This window comes from Zonotrichia albicollis, chromosome 5 (assembly GCF_047830755.1).
Source record: "Zonotrichia albicollis isolate bZonAlb1 chromosome 5, bZonAlb1.hap1, whole genome shotgun sequence".
Taxonomy (NCBI): Eukaryota; Metazoa; Chordata; class Aves; order Passeriformes; family Passerellidae; genus Zonotrichia; species Zonotrichia albicollis.
In genome coordinates this window covers 53,083,441-53,111,099 of record NC_133823.1, presented here as the reverse complement: position 1 = coordinate 53,111,099, position 27,659 = coordinate 53,083,441, and the positions used below count along the sequence as shown (strand labels likewise).

The window sequence follows — 27,659 nt, the reverse complement described above, 5'->3', positions numbered from 1 at the left end:
TAACTTAATACTAATATGCTGCAATAGCATTGTTATGATATTCACCTGTCTTGTCCCCACTGATCTGAACAGATTTGTCTCTGCCCTAAGTACTGATACACCTTATTCCTCTGCTCAGTATTTGTTCAATGTTAGCACACAAAAAAATGTGCCATAAATTGAAGCACATTATTCTGTCTTTTCCTGCTATCATTCCTTCCATTTGAGCATATCTAGTTCTCTTATAAATGATCCTGAACAGCTCAAGGTGAACAGACAGCTCTCTGTTCCCAGAATAAACACCAAAACTTGAGGGAGCATATTTAAAGCATATTAAGATGCATAAAATCCTCTTGTCTGATTTTTTCCACATCATGGATGAAAAGCTTACTTAATATTCTCTGCATTTTTTTATAAGACCAAATTTATTATCCCTCTCATTTTAGTTCTTTTTCTTTCCTTTTAATTGTCTTTTAAGATTTAAATTCAGATTCTCTGAGTACTCTCATTTCAGTTTGATTGAAATTGAATATTCATAATGATTTGCAGTGTAATTCACTGAATGTATTTTTCTTAATATGTATTTTATATCTCTTAGTGTCTCTGGAGATATTTATCATAATCCTTCAAATATCTGAATGCTTTTTGGATGAGGCTGCAGTCCTTTTCTTGCCCCTTCTGCTGACCTTAATTCAGTTCAAATCCATTTCTTTCTGAGGGTTTCTAGTGGTTACACTGCTCTTCACTGAACCTTTCTTCTCCCTTTTGTAATGGATCCGTCTGCTTTTGGAGATTGCTCTTGCAATTGGAAAGATGCTTTTCTGAATGTGATGATTAAACCTGGTTTGTGTTTGGGCAGTAATAACTGTTGCTTGCCCACAGGACCCCTTTCACTTCTGCCTCTGATTCCTGCCTGTTATTACTGGTTTAGAATTACCAATCCAAATGTCACTCTCTTCTTAGTGAGCCAAGCTACCTAAAAGTTTGAGCATAGCAGTCCCAAACTGGTAATTTTTCTATAGGCATACCTTCAAATTCACTTTTTTTGGAGAAAGTAGTGGTCATAAAAATGCCAGTTTCAATAATGTGTTCCCGTCACACTTTCATGGAGGGAAAAAAAAAAAACTACAAAGGGTAGTCACTATCTGGAACCTCATTTTAAAAGTCTTCCAGGAAAAATTGTCAAAGTTTTCCAAACAAGTACTGATGTCCTTATAATGGCTGCACTCCACCATTCAGCTTTGGGAATGAAAGTTGCATGGGGTGCACCTGTCAGCACATTCTCCACCTTGAAATGTGGTCCTGGAAGAATCAGGATAACAGATGGAGATCCTCAGCACTGGAGGCCAGAAGCTGGTTTCTATTCACAGAAGACTAAACACAAATGCAACTCATAAAAATGAATTGGAAGTCAATTCACAGGCAGAGGAAAGAGGAGTCTAAATTTGTACATTTCAGACTTTGGAGGGGAAGCACAACTGTATAATTCTGAGTACCTATTTTTTAAAGCAGGTTACATGGGACAAATCATAGCTGTGATAAATAAAGCCTGCATAACAGGGCATGGCTGTTCCATTGCCGTAGGGAATTACCTCCATGAGGTAATTACCTTCACCTCTCTTTATGTCACACTCCAACATAAATTTTCCCTTGTTATGAGTCTCCATAAACTGAGTCATGAAGACTGAACTCCTTGTCCTGTTTTAAGGCAGCAATTTGTGTCCAGTTGCTGAAGCAATGCAGAAACAAGCCAGTGATGAGATAACATTATTACTGCCAGTCACTCTGATGTCCATGTGTCTGTGGAACACATTCATAGATGAGCTGGAAAGGAAGGTGAATGCTGAGGTCACAAAGTTCACTTATGATACCAGACCAGTCACAGCTAAATCTGAGTGAAAAGAACTGCAGTAGATAATGATTGCCATGGTTCTGAGTTACAGAAAATGGCAGCTCAAATGGGTGAGAAAATGGCAGCTCAGATGGGTGAGAAAATGGCATCTCAAATTCAGTGCTGATAAATACAAATACAGTCAGAAGAAGAAAATCTAAATTTTATATTTAGGATAATAGACTCAAAATTAGCTTCAGTTATGAAGGAGGGAGAGTTTGAAAATACTGTGGATAGCACAATGCTTAGTGTAAGACTGAAAGATATTGAAATGTTCCTGCAAAAACCAGCCACAGATAAATGTATGTTCAATACATACACCTGCATGTTCCATTCTGTGTACTGCTCTGCTTCCTCATCTCAAAAAGGTTAAAAAGGACTTAGAAAGTTTTTAAGAAAAAGTGAATTGGCCAGGGGGGTGACATGGGTCATGTTGAAGGGTTTAATAAACTTGAACTTATTTAAACTCAGAGAAGAGGCAACTGAAAACACAGAAACAGGATAAATAATAACATGGTCTGAAACTTATTGAGAAGATGACTAAGCAATGATTATTCACTCTTTGTAGTTACCCAAGGTCACAAAGTTATCAGGCAGCAGGGTAATAAGAAAATCAACCATGCTTTTTTGTGAAATGCAGCATGTTGCTCAGTGGTGATTTGGATGTTAAACATAGAAAAAGATTCAGAAGAGAGTTAGAGAAATTCATGAGAAAAAATCCATCAAGATCCTTGAGATGTGAGGCTTCTGATGCACTCATTGGTTCAGGAAATCTGGAAATGTCAAAAGTGAGGGGAATAAACCACAGCAGACATTTATCTCCACTCAGCTTATTTGTCAACAGCATGCCCTGGTGTCTGAAATGGCCCACTATGAGAAAGGGGAATCTTTGTTAGCTGGAATTGCTGGGCATGTGCATTTATGGCTTCTCACAACTACCAAGATTTCCATTTTCATATATTCTTCACAACAGCACAAAGATTGAACAATAAAATATACATATTTATGCATACAAGTATGGATATATTGTATATATGCAAGTATGCATGTGTATATATATATATATGTGTGTGTGTGTGTGTGTGTGTGTGTTATACATATATCTAACCTTTTGGAAATAGGAAAATAAATGCAGACTTAGGTGAGTAAGAAATTTAGGTAAGATTCAAACTGTCCATTGCTGTGTTCCAGGACACATCTCCCATCCTTTGGGAAGACCTCCCATTTGCAGGTAATTTTCCTGTGTCCCTCCTGGGGCTCAGTCCATGCTCCTGTTGTGAGTGCACCTCACTGACTGACCTGGGGGATGTGGTGTTCAGTGGAGTGAAATATTGTCAAATAATTAGGCAGAGCCAGACTGACTTTAGAGGTGTGTTGGCTCTGTCTGAGTGCCAGGTGCCCACGAAAGTCACTCAAACATGGCCCTCCTCAGCTGGGCAGGGGAAAGAAAGTACCACAAAAGGGTCATGGGGTGAGGAAAGGACAGGGAGGGAGAGATCACTCACCTGTTATGTTATGTTATGTTATATGTTATGTTACGTTATATCACTCACCAGTTACTGTCATGGGCAAAACAGGCTCAGCTAGGGGAAGGCTAATTTAATTTATTGCCAATAACTACAAGACCAGGATAGTAATAAATAAACCCCAAATCTTAAACCCACTTTCCCTCTACCCTTCCCTTCTTCTGGTCCCAAAACCTCTGCCTCCTCCATGACAGGGGCACATGGGATGGGGAATGCAGCCAGTTCACTGCATGTTGTCTCTGCTGCTGCTTCCTCCTCACACTCTTCCCCTGCTCAGATGTGGGTTTCCTCATACAGACTGCATTTCTTCATGAACTGCTACAGAGTGGGTCCCTTGACCTCCCTGTGATCTATCCATCTGCAGGTACCTGAACAAAAGGGTGAGCCTACACCCTGCAGGATACACACCAAAGGCAGGCTAGGAAATTAATGTATTTTTAAAAAATGATGGTTGGCCCACACTGCTGAGAAATATCCTTATTTATGGACAGGTGACTATAGTCTTAAAACTGGGTTTTGGCTAACTAGGAAGAAAATTTTTTCCCTGTCATCCCAAAAGGTCTGAAACACAGTAAGTTATTGGGAAATGTCATAGCTACTCTCCTGTTCCTTGAAGATGTGGATCTGCAAACACTTTAAACTAGAAATTTTGTGCGCATTTTAAAATGTGCCTGAACAAGACAAACATTGGTTAGGATGCACCTGATCTTGAAGAGACAATAGCGCACTTCTAAGAAACACCTATTTTACCAATCTGAACTTGTCTTTAATGTTAGAGTTAATCACTTGGTTTAGTCACCATTTCTTAAATGTCTGCACATAATTTGAAGGCTTCATTTAATTATTTCATGCCTACTTATTTTGCTTTATAAATCCCAGGATAAACCTCAGATCTCCATACAGTACAGGTCAGTATACCATAGGACCCAGCACAGTTTTTCACTTGCCTTCTGCATAGTGGCAGTATTTCACATGTCGCTCACTGTGTGCACCTGAGCCTGCTAGGTTTGATTATAAATTGCTGGCTGATAGAAAATGATATTCACAGCCATTTACTGAGTGTAATTACTCAGCAGGAACCATCAACCTGAATCAATTATCCAAACTCTAAGAATGTTTCCCCAAGGATTTTTGGAAAGAGTGGGAGTAAATGCCAGGAGTGTCAGTGGTAAAAGAAGACATATATGTTACATGCGAATACTGCCCCCAAAATTTTACTTTTCACATTAAGCTGTAATGAAGCATAACTTTTCATCTGAAAATCATTAATTTAAATTTAAATGGAGTTAAAATATAATTATTTGAATAATTAGTTGGTAGTCTACTGAGCTATCCAAACACATACATCACAGTGTGTTAGGAAAACAGACCTGAGATTTTGGCTGTTTCTATCAAATCACTCAGTACCAGGAGAGCATGTCTGGGGCCAAAGACAGTCTGAGCAAAATAGCGGTTGGACAGAGAACAACTCCTATACACAAGCTTTTACAGAGATATCTGAATTAAATGGGAAGCAGATGACCAAGTATTTTTCAAGATATAGACCAAGTCCTGCAGAAGAGCCACTCCTGGCAGAGCCAGAGCCTGAATATGCTACAGGCACATCTGCATGGATGAACAGGCAATGGCAGCCCTGTTCTTGTTGGTGATTTCATTGTCCAGCTCTTGGCAGAGCTCATCACCTTGTGCTGGGTTGCAGACTGATGGGACCATTCCATTCCTGCTCACCTGAACTGTGTGGGCACAAATGAGCTTTAATACAGCAGTAAATTGGCTCTGCTAAGCAGTTCAGTCTGTGCTGGGCTTGGAGGGCCACTAAACAGGAAGGGCATTGAATCTGTTTCTCAAAGAGGGAAGGCATATAAGTTTTCCTAGAGATGCAACAAGCCTGCATCCCTTTAAATTAATATATCTAAAAATAATTTCTTTAGTTCAAGCTCCTTTAGTACTCAGTGAGGAGAGACTTGATTCTCTCAAGACTGATCCTGTGACACATATATTGGGTAGCTTACACCTGAAGGAATTAATCTAGGTTGGTGACTCTATTTACCCTGTAGAGAGAGCCTGACCTAATCTTTCAGTTGTCTGCAGTTAGCTGGCATAAAATCCATCCCATATTTGTGCACTCAGATAATTTCTGTGTCGGTTCTGCAGGCACAGGTGCTCTGTGGTCTGACCCCCTCTCTGTGTCAGGTAGTCAGGGGCATCTCATGCAGCACAAAGCATCACTTGGGAGGCAGCTGCATTTGGCTGTATATTGGGATTGTATGCTGACTGCCATGGGGGCAGGAGACCAAGAACAAGCAAGCCATAGCTGGAAACATTTTCAAGGAAGTGCCAAAGATTCATGACATCCACTCTTGACTACTGTTGGATAGAGTTACTGCTTGGAGTCAGGTTTCCCAAAACACTCACCTGCTATAACACAGACAGTGGGGAGGATTGTGCTCCATCTAAAGCTGCTCTGCTCACATTGGTTCTGTACACCAACTCCAGATCAAGGGGAAATTATCTACATTTACAGACTGATTTTAACATCGGAGCTGTGTGACTCAGCTCTGATGTTGCTGAGTGATGAGTGCTGTCTCTGTTCCAGCAGCTCCTTGATTCTGCCCTGGTCTGCCTCAGGCTTCCTCTGGCACAGAGCAGGATTGTGCCTTCCTTGTTTATTCAGAAATACTTAGAAAATTCATACACTTTACAGTGATTTCTGTTTTCCTGAAAAGACTTCTGAGATCACTCTGTGCAGAGATTGAAGAAAAGCAAAGCCCGCTATTAACTCTCCCATGTTTTCTGCTCCTCTGCTCAGTGTAAAGTGGGATTTTTAATAAACAAACCAAAAAAGAAATTAGCCCTATAAAGCTGTCTTTTGAGATAGTTTTAATTAGCTATATAATTACTTAGCTAAATTCATTGGATCTCCATGGTTGGGATACTTTTGAATCCTTCATCATTTAAAAAATCTTTAACTCTCCTTCCTTCATTTGTACTCCCTTTTTTCCTCTGGATTTTCCACCTTCACTGATATTTTCTACCTATTTTTCAAAGGCAGTCTTCCATACTGCTTCATTGTTAACATGTTCCCTGGCATAAATTTTTCCCAGGCCAAAATGACTCTGAAGCAAATCCCTTCATGTTTCAGGGGTTATCATAGACCAAAGGCTGCCCAACAAGCAGCTGGAATACAACAGCTCTGGTTTGCAGATTAGAGATCAGCCAGAAGGATGGGAGGCAGTCTGTGCCACTCACTCAGCTCCCAGGCATTGATCCCTGCCTAAATACAGGAATTGCATTTCCATGCAGTGCTCTGTTTGCTGCCTGTCATGAGAGCCCTCCCAGACACCACTGGGGAATAGGAAATGGATGAATAATTTGTCAGATGTTCAGGATTAATAATTATTTCTGCTATATGAAGTTAAAGCACATCTTTTCAAACTGGAGGATTTCATTGTATTTGGACAAACTTGTTTCTGTTCCTTAAGATTTACACTGAGCAAAGTAACTATTTTCTTCTTTATGAATGAAAGTTTAAATTAAGCAACTTGTCTGAGTTTCTGATCAACTCATAGGCTCATTTTTTGCTATTTTTTTTTAAACAAATCTAGGAATTTTCAGTGCTTTATGACAAATTTTATGGCTATTTTGTTTCGAAGATAATATTCCAAGATACTTATTCATTTAAGAAATAACTTGATTGGAACTCCTTGCTCACTTCTTCCTTCTTTATTTCACCTTTTCACTGAAAGATACAGCTGAATGAAAACCTGGCACAAGAGAGCTAGTGAGCAGAATAAAGGAGATATAAGAGAAACAGTGGCACTCATTTACAATTGTAAAACACTGCCAGCTTCTTCCATTTTCCCAAAAATAGAACGCAGTGAGGACCAATTTATAAGGGAAACCTTAAAACATGCAGGCAGAAAATTATGAAGTGACTGTGTATCAAAGTCCATTCTTACTCTTGACAGAGGAAAGCAGATGACAAGCCAAGCTGCTCATTGTCCCAGAAGCCATGCTCCCTTATCAGTATTTCCACAATCATTGCCTGCAGTTGATATTAAAATGATGGCAGAGAAATAATGGGTGAAGTTTTCAAAGTGAGGTGTGAGATGCATGTGCACACAGCCCATTATTTTTGAAAAGACACTTGTGCACTGCAGGACCTACATTTTATTTGCCCTGTTTTTGCAGTGTCTGCTTTACTGAAGTGCATGAGCTGCTATAAAGGTCAGACAGGGGTTTTATAAATGATCATGTTTTGGGGAAGTGACTCTTCTTCTGGCTAAAACATGAGAGATCATGGGTGCTGTGAACATTTATGCTCAGTGCCAAGCCAAGGGAAGCGTCTTTTGGGGCTGCTGGGTGAGCTGATGCAGAAAATGAGCCGGTATGACCAACATCATTAATTTCCACCTGTCAACCACCCACTTACCTCTGAATACTTATTATTTAGGACTGAGATGTAAACCAAAACTTACCTCTTTTCATGAGGGATATACCAACATGTACAGTGCAAACTACCCAGCAGCTTTGTGGTTGTAATTTTTTCATACCCAGTGTGAGTCCTTTTGAATCTCCACAGTCCAAATATTTCTGTTCTTTCTAGAACCTGTTTCTCTGCATAAAGCCGCTTAAAAATGTGACTAACACAGAGATATATTCTGAACTTGTTCCACAATAAGGAAATCTTATTGCCACAGTTAGACTCCAAAGTCCCATTAAGTTTTCCTTTTTATACCTTTTGACTGGAAATAATGGAGATGGATGGGGATATAGTCTGTGGAGCTCCATACTGCCATAAATGTTACAAACTACTTGGGCTAAGCATTTCATCTTTCATTTGTGTGGAACTAAGCCTTGAAGCCAGTTTCAATAACCAGCTGCTAACAACTTTTATTTCCTTAGGAAGCAATTTCTGGACCATTTGGTAAAAGTGCTTAGTTATCAGTCAAACAAATTAGTTGTGTTCAGGGACAGGCTGTGGTGGTGTGGGAATAGTTAAAGAGTCACTAGCTTGAGGAAGAAATTGTGTTGACCAGTTGTGATTTATTCATCCAGGCATTTCCTTGGTTCTGTTTGTACACAAATTTGGATGCATCAATACCACACAGAATAAAAATTAAAATTAGAAACAAACAGTGGGAAAGGGCAGTGGTTACCAAACTGACACCTTACCTGCCCTCAGTGCCAAGAAATCTCTCACTCCATCCTTGGCTATCTTAGCAACTTGCTCCCATCTTGGCTGGACATGCTGGGTGTCCCAGCTCTGGCAGGACCCCTATGAAACATTGCTGCTGTGGGGATCTTCTTACTTTGTGGAGTCCCTCTACAGAATTACACCACCCTGTAAAAACTATTTGGATGAAAGTTTTTCAACACGACAATATCCAGCAATTTTTGTTATATGGCATAACTTCCAGGTTTCTATTTTCTGTGGCTGGGATATAAAAAGTAGTGCCTATCTCTGTCCCTTTCCAGCTTCTTTTAAGTCCTTCACAAAATGTCATTGCTAGATTTTTATATTGAGAATGAAAAGTATCTAGTGCTATGTTAGTTGCCAGCTAATTCTAAAAATATGGGATTTGGCCATTAGGAAATTTACTCCTTTTTAAAAATCCCCTTGTGACTTTGCATCTGTGGTCCAGTAGCCAAAACACATGACATGGTCAGAGACATGTAGTTCTTTCCTGAGAACAGTCATCCCCATGCCAGATCAGTCATTTTTTCCCCTCTGATTCTGACATGTTCAGAATTAGCTTTACAGCAAGGCCATCTGCACAAGCCACCATCATTACTTCTGTATTGCTGCTAAATCATACAGCTGAAATGGGTTTCTGATTATTTAGCAAACTGTCCTCCAGGACTCATGAATTTCAAAAAGCTAACATACACATGCCTCATCTATTCAAATCTCAGTCCCCATCCCTTGAGAAAAATAACTGAGATAAATATTCCACAGATTTATTTATTTCTCGGGACTTATCCCAAGGGATGTAAAAGTTTTCATAAATAGGCTTTTGTTTCCTACAATAAAACTAGTTTCTATAATTCATTTTACTAAGCTCTTCTTTTCCCCAGACCAAAAGCAAAAGCATCTGTTTTCTCCAGCAAAGTGAAATATCAAGAAGCCAAGGTAAAATGCTAAGTCTAGAAATGGCAAAGCAATTCCACTGCCCACTCAGACTGTTCAGTTTCCTCCACACTCAGGACACTTGATTTGCAACTTTGGCAAACTCACTTGCCGATTTTTCATAACAAAAAGAGTTTCCTTTAGGAGGTGATGAGTGTGGGAGTCTCAGGGGAGGGGCAGCTCTGCTGGCTTGAGTTCTCTTTTGTCAGTAGAAAGTTTCTTTTGTCCTCTTATGGCTGCAGAGAGCAGGACCACAGTTTGAAACAACTCCTGGCATTTCTGAGGCTTCAGTTTCACCCTGAAAGGTGCAGCCTGGCAGGACTCCCTCAGGAATGCATCAGCTGCCCAAAGGCGGTACCGCACCCCAGGCAGTGTAGCAGCCTCCACATGGCTCTCAAACACAGCAAGTACATTTTGCAAAGCCTGATGCCAATGCTCTCTACTGCTGTAGTGGGTTTGGACCCAGTATTTCCCCCTCTCCACTGAATTCCCTTCCACTGACTGATATCAGATTCAAGGTCCAGTATCAGAAATCAATGCTGCAGGAATGCTATTATAGTATCAGAGTATTGAGAAAATAAGAACCTCGAAAACCAAGTTATGGCTCACACAGCTCTTTCTCTCTGTCAGAAATACTGACAAAACAAAGATTTGACTGGAGGTTCAGTTACTGTTGTTGATGCATTCCTGTAGTGGCCGGAAAAGCCTCTTTCCTCCTCGCTGCTGGAGAGGAGTCTGCAATGCTCAGTGTCACACACTGTCAATACTGCATGGATCAATGGTGAAGAGAAGGAAAACTCTTTGTTGGTTCAGCAGAACCACTCTTAGTTCCCAGCATAATTGCCTCTGAGACTCTTCATGTATTTGTACAGAACTGTCATGGAATAAATGCAACAGACACTGTTCAAATTAATTTTCACCCTCTTTTCCCTGCAGGATTTTTTTTATTCCATATGACTATATCCACTAGAACCACTTGTTCACTTTTTCATCCATAGCTGGCCATTTTATTATTTATTCTTAGCCAACAGTGCTCAGCACAGGAACAGGTACCTGCTTCAGATCCACCACATCAATCCATCCATTCTCCCTGGGCCCTTATAAAGTTACCACAGGCTGTAGCTGCACCAGCTTAAAGGCAAGATAAGTCATTCACTGGAGAGCAGCTTCCTACAAATGATTTATTGCACTGTGTCATTTTTGAACAGAATGCCCAGACTGCATTTATTTTGCCATGATTACAGGAAACATGTCAAGGTACTCACATTTTTTAAAAGCTTAGAACATCTGACAGAAAAGTGCTCTGGGTTTGACATCAAGGAACCAAGAATGCACCAAAAAGAGAGAAATTTCACTTCTGTAACAGTCCAATATTTTGACTGAAGAGACTGTGCACACATATTTCTTTGTGTCTTGACCTGAGTCTGCAGTTTTGAGGTAAAGAGAAATACAAGCCAATTGCTTTATTTTATTTTTTCAGAAACTGCAGTGCTGTTGGGAGGAGGGCTTATTCTTAGGAAATCTGAAATTTTGACAGTTATGTTGAATCTGCAACTTTTCATTCTTTGTCATTGAATTTATCCTACTACGCAGCCTAAAGACAAACTTCAAAATTCTTCTTCATCTAGAGAACAAAGCTGAGCTGAAAGCAATTCCCTGCTGGTCCCAAGTTTTCTACTGTCTTTCATTAAATGTTTGTGATTTTCTTTCTGTCCTGCCATGGTTGTCGCAGTCTTTTTCTGTTTAATATTTTATTTTCCATGCTAGTTTTAAGCCAGTCTGTTCTCTTTACTTTTGTATTTTTACATATTCAATAATGCATACAGGCATAATTATACATGCAGCATAATTACATTTTGGTTGATTATACATGCCACCTTCTTTTCTAGTTATCACAGACACCAGACTGTAATTCCTTGTTTCACTCAGGCCTGTGGGACACAGAGCAGCACTTAGAGACACAAAGTTCTCAGCTTCCATCATTCTTGACAGCAGCTGCTTGGCATCTGATGAGAGAAGCTGAGACACAGAAATGTGCTGCAGTTTGTCCAAAGGGCGACAGACGTGGAAACAGAATCAGCATCTCCTGGTTCTTAGTCCAGTTTCCCAGCCCCAAGGGTACCCTGGTGAGCAGGTTTTGGTATGCCTGTAATAAATAAACCCCTAGAGTGAAATCCTTAATGTAATTTTAATAACTATATACAGTCATTAATAAATTATCAAAGAGTTAAATAGCAGTTATTTTTTACCTCATCATCAGGTTAATAACCCATTGCTTACTTTGATAGTTTGAAATATGCATAGTGAATCTAGATACAGAAAAAGTGTCTGAAAAGAGAATATAGTGAAGCATTGCTAAAACTATATATTTCTTTAAGACTTCCAAATTCTCATATTCTGTTTCAATAGTAGACCTGGGAGTAGGACCAGGATAAAAGAAAATAATGGAAATAAATCAGTATTATTAACCACGTCTGTAGAGAGTGAAAAAATTGAAGCTGGCCAGAGGTATCCTTTGAACTCAGCGTGGGCTTTATTTCTCTCCTTTTTCCACTGTCCTCCTTACATGCATTCTGCCTTTGTGCCAGTTCGAGTGGTTCTCAAAAAAAAAAAAAAATTAAATTGGTGTTTTCTTGCTTCATGTTGAGAGAATTCTTATTTTCCTTTTAAATTGAGCAGTGCAGTAAATGCCTTCTTTTTCAGCATTTTACAAACAAAAGAAATAGACAATTCCAGGAAGAAAGCACTTATATGTCTTAGCCCAATACAATGATTCCTCAGATCTCTATGGACCCAAAGTTTTTCTCACTGCACTGTTCAGCAGTTTGCAAGGTTTGCCACCCACACTTTGCAACATGAGTTTCCAAGCACTGCAGTCTTTTCTCTTGATGCCTACAAGTCATTATTCTTGTACCAGTAGCTCAGATCCTGAGATGTTTCAAGTCTCAAGTTGAAGTCTATTGCTCTCCTGGTAGTCTCTTGGATCTTTTTTGAAGATATTGTTAAAAAAACCCCAAACCAACAAGCAAATAAAAAACACCCCAAACCAGCAAACTACCAACATCATCACATATGCTGTGTTCCATGGATGCTAAGACACTTTGAAGAGCTACACTCTCCATTCAGCTGTGCAAAAATTACAATTTTCTTAAAGTGCTTAGGGTGAAAATCCATTGTCTTGATGCTTTGTCAACATTAATTTAAGCAACTGGTTTTAAAGCTGTTTCACTGTTATTTTAACTGGAGACAATGGACAAATTTCTCTTAAGGAAAGGAATCTTCCTCAGCTCGTTTGTCATGAACATTGGTGAAGATAATTAATTGGCTTTTCAGCTGGAGACTCATATTTTCTGTGCTGTTCTCTAATAATTCACTCATACACTGACCTATAGATTCAATGGTATCCATTGAATTTCTGCTGCACTTAGAAAACTGCACCAAAAATTCTTTTGGTAATTTGTGCCTCTAATTTGCTGTTTTCAGTCTGCCTTGCAGCTTTTTATTTAATGTGTCTGCCCTTTTACACAGTGTTCCTTTTTTAATTTTTTTTTGCTTTAATAGCCTCCCCTATTCATCTGTTTAATTACAGTATTTTCATGTCCCATCACATTCTCTTCTGAGTGTTCAGTAAACATATTGTTTAAGGCTTTGAAATTGACCCTTTTAATTTGATTTTTGCATGCTTTTCCACTAATGACTATTTCTTAGGTATTCTACATTACTTGCAAAGTTGGTTTTTTTTTGGGGTATAGCATATATACCTTTTATAATTGCTGTAGCAAAGAGCTCTTCCATAATGTCTCTGGTTCCAAGTCTTGGTGCCTTTTTGAGGAATACTATTTCCCATTTTGAGGAAAAAAAAAAATACAGAGAAAAAAATCCTTCAAAAAAGTAGCTGTTCCTGTTTCCAAAAATAAAAAGTTTTCCACCACATAGCATAGCTTCCCCATGAATCTTTACATCTTTTCTGAAAGTTACATCTTTACACAGTGTTTGGAAGAAAATACTGAATATGACATGAATCATAGTAAAATCACAGAGATTGCCATTGAGCAGAAATGCTGAGAAGCTCTTTGATAACAGAGTTGGTGGGGACTGCAGGTGATTCTAGGACTGCTGCTGTTCTCCAGAAAATTATGTAAAAAGAAGAGAACTTTGTAGTCTTGGAGCATAGGATTTTGTTGTTGATGTTCCTTGACGCCAGTCATGAGGTTTGGATAAATGAAGTAATAACAAGAGGAATACTGAAAATACTTTCATCTCATCCTTTTTTTCTCCTTTACTGATGAAGGTCACTGATCATTTTGTAGGACAACAGAGGGGAGCAGCTGTTGTGTGCCCAGTCAGCAGCTTCCATCAGCCTCCAGCTAGCTGGAGGTTTTACCAAGTTGCAGCCTGAGCAGAGGTGCTAAAGCCAGCACAATTCTCTGCTGGCTCTTTATGGCAGGCATTAAGGGCAGCAGGATTTGTCCAAGACCTAATTGCACGTATTTAGGGGGAAGCAATCATCAGTGTTTAGAGGAAATGGCAGCTGTAAAGCTCAAGCATTGAATACAGGTGAAATGATGCAGGAATGTTTTATACCAGGAGGTTGTGGCTATCCACAGGGCAGGCAGCAGCTGTCCTTGCAGTACAGCTACCTGCACATGACAGCTCTGTCCATGTTTTTAACCTCTGGCAGGTTAAGAAGACAGCAGGATCAAAGTGGGCAGACTTCCAGCATTGACAGCAGAGCGTCCCTCCAGAGCCACGAGAAGCTCCAAGACGGGAGGAACAACAATTTGCTGGGACAGGGATGCACCAGGGGCTGCAGCAGCTAGTGAGCCCACCCTGCTCCCACACAGGCAGGGAGGGGGGATCCTCCCTGCACCCCTTCCTCTGCATCCCTGCATCCATCCTGGCCCGCCCAAAACAGCATCCCTGGCCAAGGACAAACCCACACAGCACAAAGGCTGAGGTTCTTCACCTACAACTCTGCTCTTGACTCTGCCACTGGAAAAATGACCATCAGCAGCAAAATGCAGTTTTTTAAGTAAGTGTGACTTTTGTTTTCAAAATCCTGGAAGAAAACTTGAAGCAATTCATTAGGCAGCCTCTCAAAGATTGCCACATTCCTGGATATTTGCAAGAGACAACTGGAGCCAGCTTTATCTTGAAGGCTTTAATATTACCCCAATCTCTCTGTTAATTAAAATGGTCCAGTTTGAAATTTTGTGAAACTGCTGGACACAGTTGTCTCTAAGCATCTGCTGTTGAGTTTATAACAGATGTACATGATGTAAATACATTAATGTAGTGTCAAACAGGCCAAACACTGAATAATTTCATTTAAATACCTGAAACTCATTGAAAAAGTTGCAGTGTAAGTGTATTCACATTGTTCTTTAACATCCTGTGTTCTGCTTTGTAATAAAAGGTGTGACCCTGGCCAAGTCAAAGTTTTGCTAGTGACTTTAGTGGATGCAGGATCAGAAACACCTTTCTATTTGTAACAATAGGCTGACTGAGCCAGAGCTGAAAAGCAGCTTAGTAAGGAGAGCTAAAAACATTAAGAATTTGCTCAGATCCATAGCTAGGTGTTATGAAATGTTAAAAAGTTACATGTGTCTCTGTTTTCATTGATCTATTCTGGATGCAACTATCTTGAATAGAAAGAAACCTACTTTAGTCAAAATATTGCTGACATGAAATCCTTTTATTTTAAACAGCACCCAAAATTCCAAATATTTATGATATTTTACAACTTGTACATCCACATTTTGATAATAAATGCATGTTTATTCCGTCCCATTGTGCTTTTGTTTTGAAAGGTTACCACCTGTAAGCAAATTTCATTTCAACTTTTTAAAACAATTAGGTTAGGTTTTTGGAAGTGAGAAACATTTTATTTGAAATAATCTATTTTTACAGCATCATTTCCATTCTTTTAAAAAAAAAGTTCTTTGTAATTGAATCTATTGTAAATTTTGGTTTTTGTTATATGTAATTTCGGTCACAATTTTTTCACAAATACAGATTTTTATCACTCCATGAAATGATACAGTGTTCCATATCATCAACAACAAACAGTTTACAAATGTACAAAGGTAAAGATTTTATGTCTGTCACAAGTATGGTGTTGGTCTTCTTTCTTAATTTGGTCACAGACTGAAATAATCATACAATCAAACAAAGGAGCAAAATTTTTCTGGTCATAAGAGGATAAATTTCATCACCCAGAATAAACTATTTCCCATCCATCCTTTCTTTATTTTTTTTTTTTTTACTTGATATTTGTTTCCCTTGGAAAGGACCAAACTAGCTAAGATTTCAGATTATTTCTGGAAACACCTATTGTTCTGTTCCAATCAAAATGCATGGTGATCTTGGACCTTGATCTGGATCTGAAAGAAAATCTTTATTTTGAGCAAGAAGAGCTGCTCTGGGTGATTTTATACATCAACCACATACGATGCCACAGTGCTAGCACCTTAACTGAGGCTGGAAAGGCATTTTTGAAGTAAATGCCCTCACCTTACAGCCTTGCTGCATTTCGGTACATATTTTAGCACCCAAATCAGATGCTTTTTGGATGATACAACACCAGAAGATGTGTTCCATGAGAGCACTTACTGCCTTTTTCTCAGTGTTGAGCCTGTAGACCACTGGAACAGGTGAGAGAAAATCTGAGATGGAACTTCCCCAGATGTTTCTCATGTGGATGTCAGGTCAGCAGAGCCTCTCCTGTCCAGCTGCACTGTCAGCCAATGCACACATAGCTCCCAAGAAGCCTGGATTTATAGGATGGGAAGTGGTGAAATGAAAGAGCTACATAGTGCAAGATCATCAGTGACTGCATTAAAAATCAGAGGAGTTTACTGCAGATAGAATGTAATTAGCAGCATGATTCTACCAAATATTTGCAGCCTGATCTGTCTCTTGCTGGGTGTATTTGCCAGTGCTTTACTGAGCTGGTTTTGAGAGGAGATTGGCTATTCAATAGATTGCATCTACTTAAATATATTTGCACAGAGCATTGTGCATGAATGCAAGCTCACTCAGGCACTTTAATTTCACGCTTGTTGCCACACAATCATTTCCCAAACTGTACTACTTGCAAAAAAATGAAATCATAGCACCAATCAGCTTTATCCATAGTCCATGGCACTTCCACTGACTGAAGCTCTACCTTATGCTGCATATAATTATCTGTGTCAACTTATTACACAGATCAGTGAATTCTCTCAGTTATACCATGGAGACCCAATATTGAATCAAAGAATCAGGGAATGGTTGGGGTTGGAAGAGCCATTTAAAGGTCACCCACTCCAACTCCCCTGCCATGAGCAGGGACACCTTCACCTAGATCAGCTTGCTCAGAGCCCCATCCAATATGGCCCTGATGCTTCTAGGGATGGACCCTCATCTCTCTGGAACACCCACACTCTTATTTCATCTTTCCTTTCAACCAGCCTAGCTGTAAGGATCTGTCTTGCCATGGGAAGCTCTGATAATGGTGTAGAAGATAACTGAGAGGTTATTTTTAATAGAATATGATTTTTGGGGACAGAACACATGCAACAAGGAAAGTCGCAAAGCCCGGGAACATGCCGGAGATAAATGCTTGGTTTAGACTTGTTTCTCCTACTTTAGACAAAAGAAAAATGAATTATCCAGATCTGGGCACAAAAGTAGAGATGAAAAAGGGAAAAAAAAATCTTTTAGGATGTGATGCACTTTCCTTGTCTTGATTGTCTGTTTTAGCAGATGGTTCTCCCTGTAGCTCTGCCTCCATGGAGTAAACATCAGTGCACACAGCTCAGATGTGGACATGCACATTGTGCACTGACATTTAGTCAGATGAATCTGGTTTGTGATGACACAGGCAATTTGTCAAGCTGCAGTCTAATCCTTATGAAAAAATGGGATCATTTCTGATCTATTCAATGGGAGTAAGAGACATTAAACAGTTCTCATCTTTAAGTGCAAAAGTGGTATTAGAGTGACTAGAAAATACACAAACATACTCTCATCTGGTGTTCCAGCAGAAATGAAAACAGGGAAGTCCTAAATAAGACATAGAAGGTTTTTACAATAAACTCAGCAAGATGGAGGACAAAAGGAAAGCAGGGCAGTCATAAATCCAGAAGAAACTCTTTGGGACTCATTTATTCTATACAGCTTTCTTGCCTTGCAAAAGTGGACAATGATCTTGACTCCCAAAATCTCACCTGGTTTCTCTAAGTCATCTAAAAGATAAAAATATTTTTCTCCTTTCTGCTCCAGGGAAGAGGTAAAGAAGTCTAACACAGCTGGAAAAGCAGTTTGCTGCTGCCACAGTTTATTGCAGTGCCTCTTGCTCTGTGGTGTTGCAGTTCTGATCCCACATGCACATTCCCACAGCATCACTCCACGTTTAAACTCTGCCAGATTTACCTTCTGTTCCATTTGCTACTTCTATCTTGTGTATTAAATATTGGCACAGTACTGTTAATATTTAATTACCAACTGTCATAAAGTACAAATGGCTCCTTTCATCTGTAGTCTTGACAAAAATGATTAATGTAATATTTCTAGAAGATTTTCCTGTAAATCTGGGGGAATAGGAGGGTTAGTTGTACGTCTTGGCACATTATTTAAAATAACAGCAAAGTACATTATAGAGGAAATAATAGGCACTGATCCATCCTTTCCAGTCATTGAGATGTTTTCTGCTTATAGGAACATGTGATCACAATTTCAAACTTATTTCTGACTGTTCAAACTAAAGCTAAATAGTGCTGTCATGGGGTGTACTGGGAAGCTGAAGTAGGCTGAATTAGACCCAAAGCATTCTTCTGTTTTCCACATGGATAGGTGTGCCAATACTTCTGCTACTAAAAACATGGATGCCAGCACAGGAGAAGCTTAGAGGTTTTGGGCAGGAACATTTACAGTTTTGGTGGGAGCTGGAAAGCAAGGAGATACTGAAAGTGCATTAATAAAAAAAGCTACAGATCTAATAGGCTGTCTCTGGTAGCTTCACTGCTCTAGCACTGGACCCAAGAGGAAATCTGGAACAAACCACTGCCCTGCAAGTGATCTCCATTATTTCCTTATTTGACCCATATTTCATCCATGAAGAAGTGAGTCCATCTATGCAGACTCTAAATAAGAAGCAAAGGAAGGAAAAACTCCCCTGTCAGCAATGTTGGGCTGCTCAGATTCTCCCTTCCAGTGCAGCAAAAGGGACAAACAACAACTTATACCGCTTGCTGCAGCTGCTATCAGTCTTGCTGGGGACAGCAGGAGTTGTTTTTTCTTACACATCCATTGCAGTTCAGTCCCTTAGCACATGATACCAACATGTCAGTGATGAATTTTGAATGAGGGATAATGTAAAGCTTTTAGAGATCCTTCTGCTGCCACACAAGAACTTCCATGATAGACTGATGTGATTTTTAAAGAGGAGCTTTGTGGTTCTTCTCCTGGAGAGCATGCTACCAGCTCAATGACTGGTTTCTCATGCACACTGTGCTTCATCATCTCAGCCTTCATCAGAGTAGTTACTTTTGTTTATCTGTATTTTAGTGATTGAATCAGCTATGCTCTGGCCAGCAGGGAAAAATGTTTTGGTATTTTTAGCCTTCATTTAGTGATGCAAATGAGCTTCCTATAATCTTGTTTGTGAGAAAACACATGCTACAATCAGGACCTCAATAATGACTGATATTAGCTATGCTCCATACATCAATGAAATTGACTCAGAGTCACAACCTCCCTTTTTTGTCCTTTTTAATTGGAAAGGAGCAATGTATCTAATCAATTAAACAAATTTTTTTACAATATTGCCTAACTGTCCTTGTGAGTCATTCCAAAGAATAAAAATTGTAATATAGGGCAGAGAGCTTTGCTCTTCCATGTTTGTGGGTTTCTTTAAGTCTATTAAAAACAACAAAGCAGGCATAAAAACTACTGTAACTTTCTATATCCATTAAAGGAAACACAACTGAGAACAATCATAAAATGCAAGTCCTTCTAAAATGTATGCCAAGAACATACAGTTATGTAAAACCAGTGTCCTTTAAATGGAATTAGATTTAGCCACAGACACTTTCATGGGCAAAACTATGTTGGAACTAGTGCTCTTGAGAATTTTTGTTTCTTACTATCCATTGTTTTGATGTGTGCTATAATACAGCCCTGGAATTTTCTCACAGTGATAATTTTGTACTTGAAAAATCCCTCTTGGAAGAGTACTATACAATTTAATTATGACTTTTCTACACAGAAAAGTCGTGTTTTGTCGTGACTATAATATTCTCCAGCCTCTGTGCAAATGTATTGAGGCAATTTTGTTGTGTTAGTTAGTAATGAGAGAATGTTCTAAGTCTGCTCCAAGTCCTGAGTCCTATAATAATAAATGGTTTATCCACACATTAAGGTAAGTCAGACACTGTCACAGCCATCTTTTATGAGAAATCATTTCCTTAGGATTTTTACTCCTGAGAAGCTGAGAGGCCTCAGGAGCAAAATGTAAACAATGGTTATCTGCTGCTGTGGAATGCAACAGGTGGATCTGTGATTGGCCCATTTTGGATGTTTGTAATTAATGGCCAATCACAGTGAGCTGGTTTGGACTCTCTGTCCGAGACAGAGCCATTGTTATCATTCTTTCTTTTGCTATTCCTTGCTAGCCTTCTGATTGAATCCTTTCTTCTATTCTTTTAGGATAATTTTAATATAATATATAGTTTTAATATAATATATAAACATCATAAAATAATAAATCAAGCCTTCTGAAACATGGAGTCAGATCCTTGTCTCTTCCCTCATACTAAGACCCCTGCAAACACCATCACAAGACACTGCTGCAATGAATTTACAATTGGAACCAGCTTTGTGAGATATACCTTGAAACCAGAGATAAACTAGAAAAAGTGTTCAGGGCAGCAGGCAACAGTGAAATCAGCTTAACAAATGTAACAGGCACTCATATAATGCAGATTTATGGATTATTTTCTACATTTAGTTATATTCAATATCTCCTTTAAAGCCATAAATTTCCGATTTACATCCAAACCCTCAGGCATTACAATCTTGGAGAGTACAGCAAGGGCTGGCAGAGCCTGCTGCAGTGACACCAGCAGCTGTAACCTGTGCCTCATCCTCAGGGCAGCAGGAGCACACCAGGCTCCTTCTGCTGAGCAGAGGATCACTGCATCCACAGAATCCAGCTGAAGGCAGATGTGGAGAGCTGACACGAAGTATGTAAACATAATGAGAGCTGCCACAGAGCTGGCTTGCTGCTTCTGCACCCCCTTGTCAGGACCCTCTGTGGTTCTAAATCTAAAAGACCCCTAAATCCTGCCATCCCCAGAGTCTGTCACTGCTCCAGGTGTGGGGTGAAAACCTCTGCATGTTTGTGCACAGAAACAAACCTCTGCATGTTTGTGAGAGAAACAAACCCTTGCATGTTTGTGCACAGAAACAAACCTCTGCATGTTTGTGCACAGAAACAAACCCCTGCATGTTTGTGCAGACAAACCTCTGCATGTGAGCACTGCAGCACAGAAATCCATCCCTGATCAACAGCATTCTGACTGACACACACAATTCCTGCCCTTCCAAAGCCCAGCCAAACTACACTCCCAGACACATCCTCACCTCAGCCATGGCCTGTCATCCAAAATACCTGGGCTCCCACCTACTCTGCTACTGCAGAGTCACAAACTCCAGGAATTAAAGGTCTTGGAAATGCTTAGAGTCTTCTGATGCCCCACCAAGTCCACCAGAGTGTTTCAAAGTGTTTCCTGTAGCCAGAACTCCTCTTTCTTCAACTCCTCTTTCTTCAACTCCTCTTTCTTCAGTGTTGAGCTTAATGTTACATTTTTCAGAGGTACGCATTAATACTGACCAGCCAGTAAAATAAAAATAAGGCTGCTTGTCTTTCAGCATATATTTTTCAGCATATATTTTAAAGAGATTTCTGAAAGGTTTTCCCCAGCTTATAGGCACAGCTATTTAAGTAAGTGTCATAGCTTCTTTCTTTTTTGCAAATGGGAGGCATAAGCACACAGTGTGGGCAGAGAAATCAGAGAAAATATATGTGACTGACAGTGTACTCTCAGACCACAGCACTAACTTTCATTACCTTCTTCTCATTATTTTCTTCAAGATAAAGTATCTGCTAAAGCTTGTAGCAGCAATATTGAATCCTACAGGTCAAATTGTAGGAACTGTATTTTAAAAATAATACCATATCATATTAACAGTCTTTTATTCCACTTTTTGTTTTAATTTGGAAGACTAATAGGTGCAGACAATAAGCCTTTTCTGGATCCTTCATTGCTTCATATTACCCTCACTGTAATTTGTCTCCTCTATAAAAACAAATATTCCCCTGGCAACACACACCACAAACATATTTCTCTGTTTTCCCCTCACAGTATTTTCAGTTTTCCCACACAAATGAAGATTTCTGTGTCTCTCAGACATTGTGCTGTCCCTCTCTGGGAAAATCTTCTGTGTGAATTATGCTGACATTTTGCAATTGCCCTGTAAACTGGAAGTTATTGATATGAGGCTGCATTATCATATTTAAGATGCATGAAATTGCTAATACTTCACACTATCCTCACTATCCTGTTCCATAATACTGTAAGGTCTTGGAGAAAAGGGACTTAAAGCTTTTTGTTTTGTTTTGTTTTTAAGTGTGGGTATGCACAGCAGCTGAATGCACAGCAAAGCTCTGGGCATTTTATTGCATAGCTTCAGCATGTTTGTACTACAGCAATGTGTTTAACTCCCTGAGCCTGCTCCTTCCCACCTTGAGTGTGTCAATACTGATTTTCACCTTCCATTCCATAGTGCTGCCACTCTTCTTGGTAGGACCAAGATTATTGGTTTACTGAGTCAGTATCTATAGCAGGGACACAGCCCTGCTGTTTTTGAAGAGCATACATATGTATGAACCAATTATTTGACTCTATTTTTCTCTTTGAGGAAGGAATATTTATTTGTACTAGCTGAGAAGGCCAAATTAAATCTTTTCCATTTAGTACACTTCAAAAATAATTTTCTCACTTCCTATCAACAGTTTAAATCTCTTCCTAAATGAATGCTATGAGATTTAAAAGGTGCTGAAAATATGCTTCTGTTTTTCTTGAAGACATTTATTCCAAAACCGTGTCCATTTAAATAAAGCAGCCATCCTTCTGATCTTGATCTGTGATATGCTCATTAGGTAGCATATACATATAAATCTATAATTAAAAGGGGAGGCTGTAGTTCATTTTCCCCATGTTCATCAACAGATTTGGAATATATATCCATTTACAAATCATAAGCCTCACCTACAGGAAAACATACACATGTTAACAGTTATAACATAGACAACAGATTTTTCCTGTCCATGGATGTCAGAAGCCTCAATCTTCCAAGCTAAATTATGTGCTGAAGTATAATGAGACATAATGCAGACACATCTACAAGTGTGTTAAAAAATAAAATCTTGCTTTCTCTCCAGGGATTTGAGAGCTGCAGATTTCCTGCCAGAAAAGATAGAAATGTATTTAAAGTGGGCTGGGGAGAAGGGAGTGCTTCTAGGAGACAGAAAATATGCACTGGCCCAATATTTGGAAGCTGACAATGTTTTTTTGTTAGATCATGTCTTCCCAAATAAGGGTGTTTTGCTTAACATAAACCAGCAAGACTAGACATAAAAAAATAATGTAAACACATTTGTGTTCCTCCAGCCATAGCTTATTGTTACCTGGAGCTACTGTGTTAATAGCAAAAGGTTTTTTGCAAAAAGTTTGCACATGATGAGCTTTCAGTCATGCTATCAGATAAATTTCTGTCTGTTTACATCAGAATTTAATTAATTTTATTTAAACTTCACTTCTGCACCTCTCCATTTCTGCCCACTTTCAATGCCCAAGTGCTAAAGACTCTCTTCCTCTCAAGAATTTCCACTCTGAACTGCACATCTCTGCTTCCCACCATGTCTTATCTTCAAGTGAAATAAATTATATTTAATGACAGTAATATTTTGTACTTCAAAGAAAGGTCTTCATTAACCATGCTGGATGCCATTTCTGTTATTGGGATGTGAGATCATCTTTGGCAGCCCCTCCTAGAAACAGGCTTTGCTGGGTCCTTCTCTAATGAGAGATTTGAGTGGCTGAAATATTCAAGTGCCATAAATGTAGATGCCTGAGGCTCAGAACACAGGGATATCCAGGACCATGAGCTCAGAGCCTGCCCTTTTCTTTTAGTTCACAAGAGACCTCACAGCCCTGCAGCTGTGTCAGACATGCAGAGCTCACCAGCACCATGTCCAGGGCTCTGGGACAAGTCTGGAATTCCTGCCTTTCCTGGGGAATGAGGTCTCCATCCAGCTCAGCCCTGCAGCTGTCCTGGAGATAATGCACTCCTACACCAGCAACTACTATGACAGCTGCACACCAAGAAAATTAATCCAGAAAATTCAAGACCTCCAGTTTGAAACTTTCCAAAGCTCAGGGAATTTAAAATATGTCCTTTCATGACAGGGGGCCACACAGTAGAAATAAATATCTTTTTTTGTTGTTGTTGTTTTCCCAGTCTCTGAGGAATCCCAGATTATTTCACAAATCTTCAATTCAGGGGGGAAATGCTATGAAAGAAAACACAATGTCCTTATATAGAGAACTGTAAAGAAGAGCACAATGAGTGCTGTACACAATATAAAATTAAGGAAAAATCTCTCTTCAATCATTCTGTTCAAGTATCACATCTATATTACTTGCTCTCAAGATCAACTACAGGACAAAAAGTTGCTGCTCTCTAATCAGTATTCATATGAAAGTGTTTAAACTATAACTCAGAATCCTGAGAGACTGGAACGCTTCTCAGTTCCATCTTTTTAAAATGAGAATGAATTCCATTTCAGTGGTAGCTTTGATGTATTTCGAGCTTTTTTTCCACATAAGTTAGGAGAAAATTATTTGCTTCAACAAATCTTAATGTCTGTATGTTCTTGGTTTTGTCTTTCATTAGATGACAAACATTTTATTAGATGGCAAACAATTTTTTTAAACCCTTTTATGAAAGCACATTTAAAACATATCCTGAAAGGAGGCTTGGTTTTAAATTTATATTATTCAAAACACAACCACATTGAATGTCCCCTTTTTTGGCTGAAGAATATGGCATAGTGAATGGAGGAAGTTTGAAAATAGGGTTTTTTAACAAAAAATGCAACTGTCAAGATCCTTCATTAACACTCATGCAGAATTTTTTTTTGCAAAAAGAACAGAAGTGTGTATCAGAGCTAAGATGGGGTGCATAAGGCCAAGAAAATTCATTTCATTTGCTGCAAAAAAGAATTGACAAGTAAACACCATTCAGCCAGGCTGTGAAGTAGTCCATCCACAAAATTTAGAGGAACGAGAGGAATGTGCAGTCACCAAAATAAGGAGCACTATGTGCTTTTCCTTTTATCAAGAAATCATGTTACTGAAAAGGTCTCTCCACTGTAAAGGACACAAGGGAAGTCACTAGTGCCATTATAGATCCATTTCCTTGGAAGATCAAAGCAGCAACATAAAAACAAGTGTCAGCTGAAGCATTTTCTTCTACTTTCAAGGTAAATGGTAAAAGCTGCTGAATGGAAATCTATCAAAATCTTTTCTTCTGACCTGTTGATGGCAATTTTCCTGACTGATATTAACCTCATTAAGGAGCCATGAGTGTCTGCTACAAAAGTGAAGAGTCCCTTCCCACAGTCCCTCTGAAGAAAGATGGCCAGTAATGAAAATTCAAGTCTTTTACTTTCTGCTAAGCATGAACAGATGTATAGACAAATTGGACATGAACAAATTCATAGAAAAACATCACTTATATTGGAAATAGTTTTGGTCTCTTGCCTACTACTTCATATTTTAACCACTCAGTGATTGATTTTCTGTCCAAGTCTGGTATATGACTGCAGTTGACTTATTTTTGAGATACACCTTTCTCCATTCTCCCCTTACTGAGAAGGAAGATACAGAACTGCATTTTGCTATACTTCTCTTTAAGGAATGTGGCTTCACTCTAACAACTTTCTCACCTGCTCTCCCCAACACTGCAAATTGATGTAAAGGAATCATCACAGCCCAGTTTGGGTTTTTTTGCAAAGACCCAGTTCAACCCACATGGCACCTGAGCACAACCCCAAGTTTACAGTCTAAAGATTTGTGTAAAATCCAGGCCAAGTGCTCCACAGCCTCATCCACAAACAGCTCTCAGGATCCCAGTTTATCCAATTCCTGTGACATTTCTGCACCCAATTGCAAACAAGCTGCCACAAGCTACCTGGGCAGAAGCACACAGGTCACAGATCCTGCCTGATCCTCTCCCACTGGCATTTTTGCACCAAATTCAGTAAAACCCTAGGAATCATAAACCCAAAAGTCTATCCAAACATTCTTTGGTTTGTGGTTCACTGAATGCTGCTGTGGTGTGTTTGTGAAGTGAAAGAGCTGGAGCAGTAACTGGAGAAGTAGCAAAGGTGGTGGTGGTGAAGCAGAACAGAAAATACCTGGGCTGAAAAGCTGAAAAGAGGAAGAGAAAAGCAAGGAATGAGGCAAAAGTCTGAGATTACACAAGGAGATTGGGCTGGAGGTTAAGGCTGAGACACTCAAAGAGATGTGGAGCCTGGAACTGCTGGCAGAGTTCGGCCAGGAAAAGATACCCGGTCTCAAAAAACCCAACAGAAACCATTTGTAAAAACCAGCAATTCCCAGACTGTAAATGCCAGGGGACTTTGGGACTCTGCAACAGAACAACATTCCACTTCATTAATGTATACTGATGGGAAAGAGAAACTGCAAGCAACAGCAGAGCCCTGCATCCCTCCCAAAGCAGCAGATGGGACAAGAAAACTACACTTGCAGAATCCCACAGACCTAGTGCACAATGAGGTGTGAGGGCCCTGTGTCTTGTGAAAACATGCAGTTGATGGACAGTGATTTGGAGCAATTTTCTCCAGAGTAATCACCAGTCACTTCACCACAGGGAGAGGCTGCTGCTGTGCCTCTGCTCAGGGAGAAGTGGCTCCAGAAGGGATCAGTACCCAGCTCTGGTGCAGCAGGAAATGAGCACTGTGCTGGCTGATGCCATCAGACCCCGAGTAAAGCAGGAGTACAGGATTTTTCATTCTCATACTGTTCTAATCAATGTCTGGATTCAGCAGGATGGGAAGTGAAAGAAATGTCAATTTCCTAATCTTCCTTCAAGGTGATTTCATAAGGTTTAATGTGTAAGTTTTGATAGTCTTTTAAGTATATCCATGCTAAGATTAACTTCTTACAGTCCTATATTTTATACAAGTATTCAGCACCTGTCTTCCTCTAATTTTTATTCAATTTCTGAAAAGATATCCCACCTTTTAATCTTTCTTTATTACACAGTGTTATCAAAGGCAAGATGTTCACATGGAAAGTAGCCCACAAGGAAGAAACACTCCTGGGAACTGCCAGTGTCCCAGTGGATGCTGAAGTGGACAATTGCATGACCAGATAATTTTAATGTCTCAGCTGGGATTCAGGAGCAAGCATGGGAGGTCCTTGTTTGTGAACACAATTTGGTCACTTGTAACAGGAGCCCCCCAGCAAACACACAAATACATGTGCAGTGCTGTGCAGCAGATCCTGCTCATAAACATTTAGAGGTGCAAAAAATAAGAAACAGCTAATCACTAATGTTTTATTCTGTCATTATACATTATATTATTTATTCTGACATTACACTGTCACTTTAAGCCAATATTATTAATGCTTTCTTACCTGTGTGCCCGATAATTAATTGCTCTGATTTCCTGAGTTTGCAAGAATTCATTCTTGTCCTGTGTTCAGTTACACTTGGAAATTCATCTACAAAGGAATCTTTAAGCTCCTAGGAAAATGTTTATGACTGAGAAGTAATTTTCTATTTTTAATATTTTCCTGGGGTCATAATTTAGGATAGCATAGGATATTTTGTCAGAATCACACATGCCTGCTAATGTCAGCAAAGGGAACAGATGGAGTATTGAACTCTCAGATGTGTAGGTTTTTAGGACACAACTCTCAAGTCCTTCCACGTACTCTAAAGAATTTCATACTTGCCTAGATCAAATAGTATTTCTAGTCTTTGGCTTTCTTGTAAA

General features: G+C 39.4%; 1 protein-coding gene across 4 annotated transcripts in view; it reads left to right on the top strand.

The window, feature by feature from the left end:
* The window catches only part of STK32B (serine/threonine kinase 32B), a 163,349-nt gene extending 144,017 nt beyond the window's left edge, over nucleotides 1–19,332 (top strand). For all 4 annotated transcript variants that reach the window (XM_074541751.1, XM_074541750.1, XM_074541752.1 and 1 more), the window contains one exon: nucleotides 14,208–19,332. In XM_074541751.1, coding sequence (XP_074397852.1) covers nucleotides 14,208–14,346 — 139 coding nt within the window. In that variant the 3' untranslated portion in view covers nucleotides 14,347–19,332. The remainder of the gene's footprint in view (nucleotides 1–14,207) is intronic.
* Nucleotides 19,333–27,659: the final 8,327 nt, after the last annotated feature.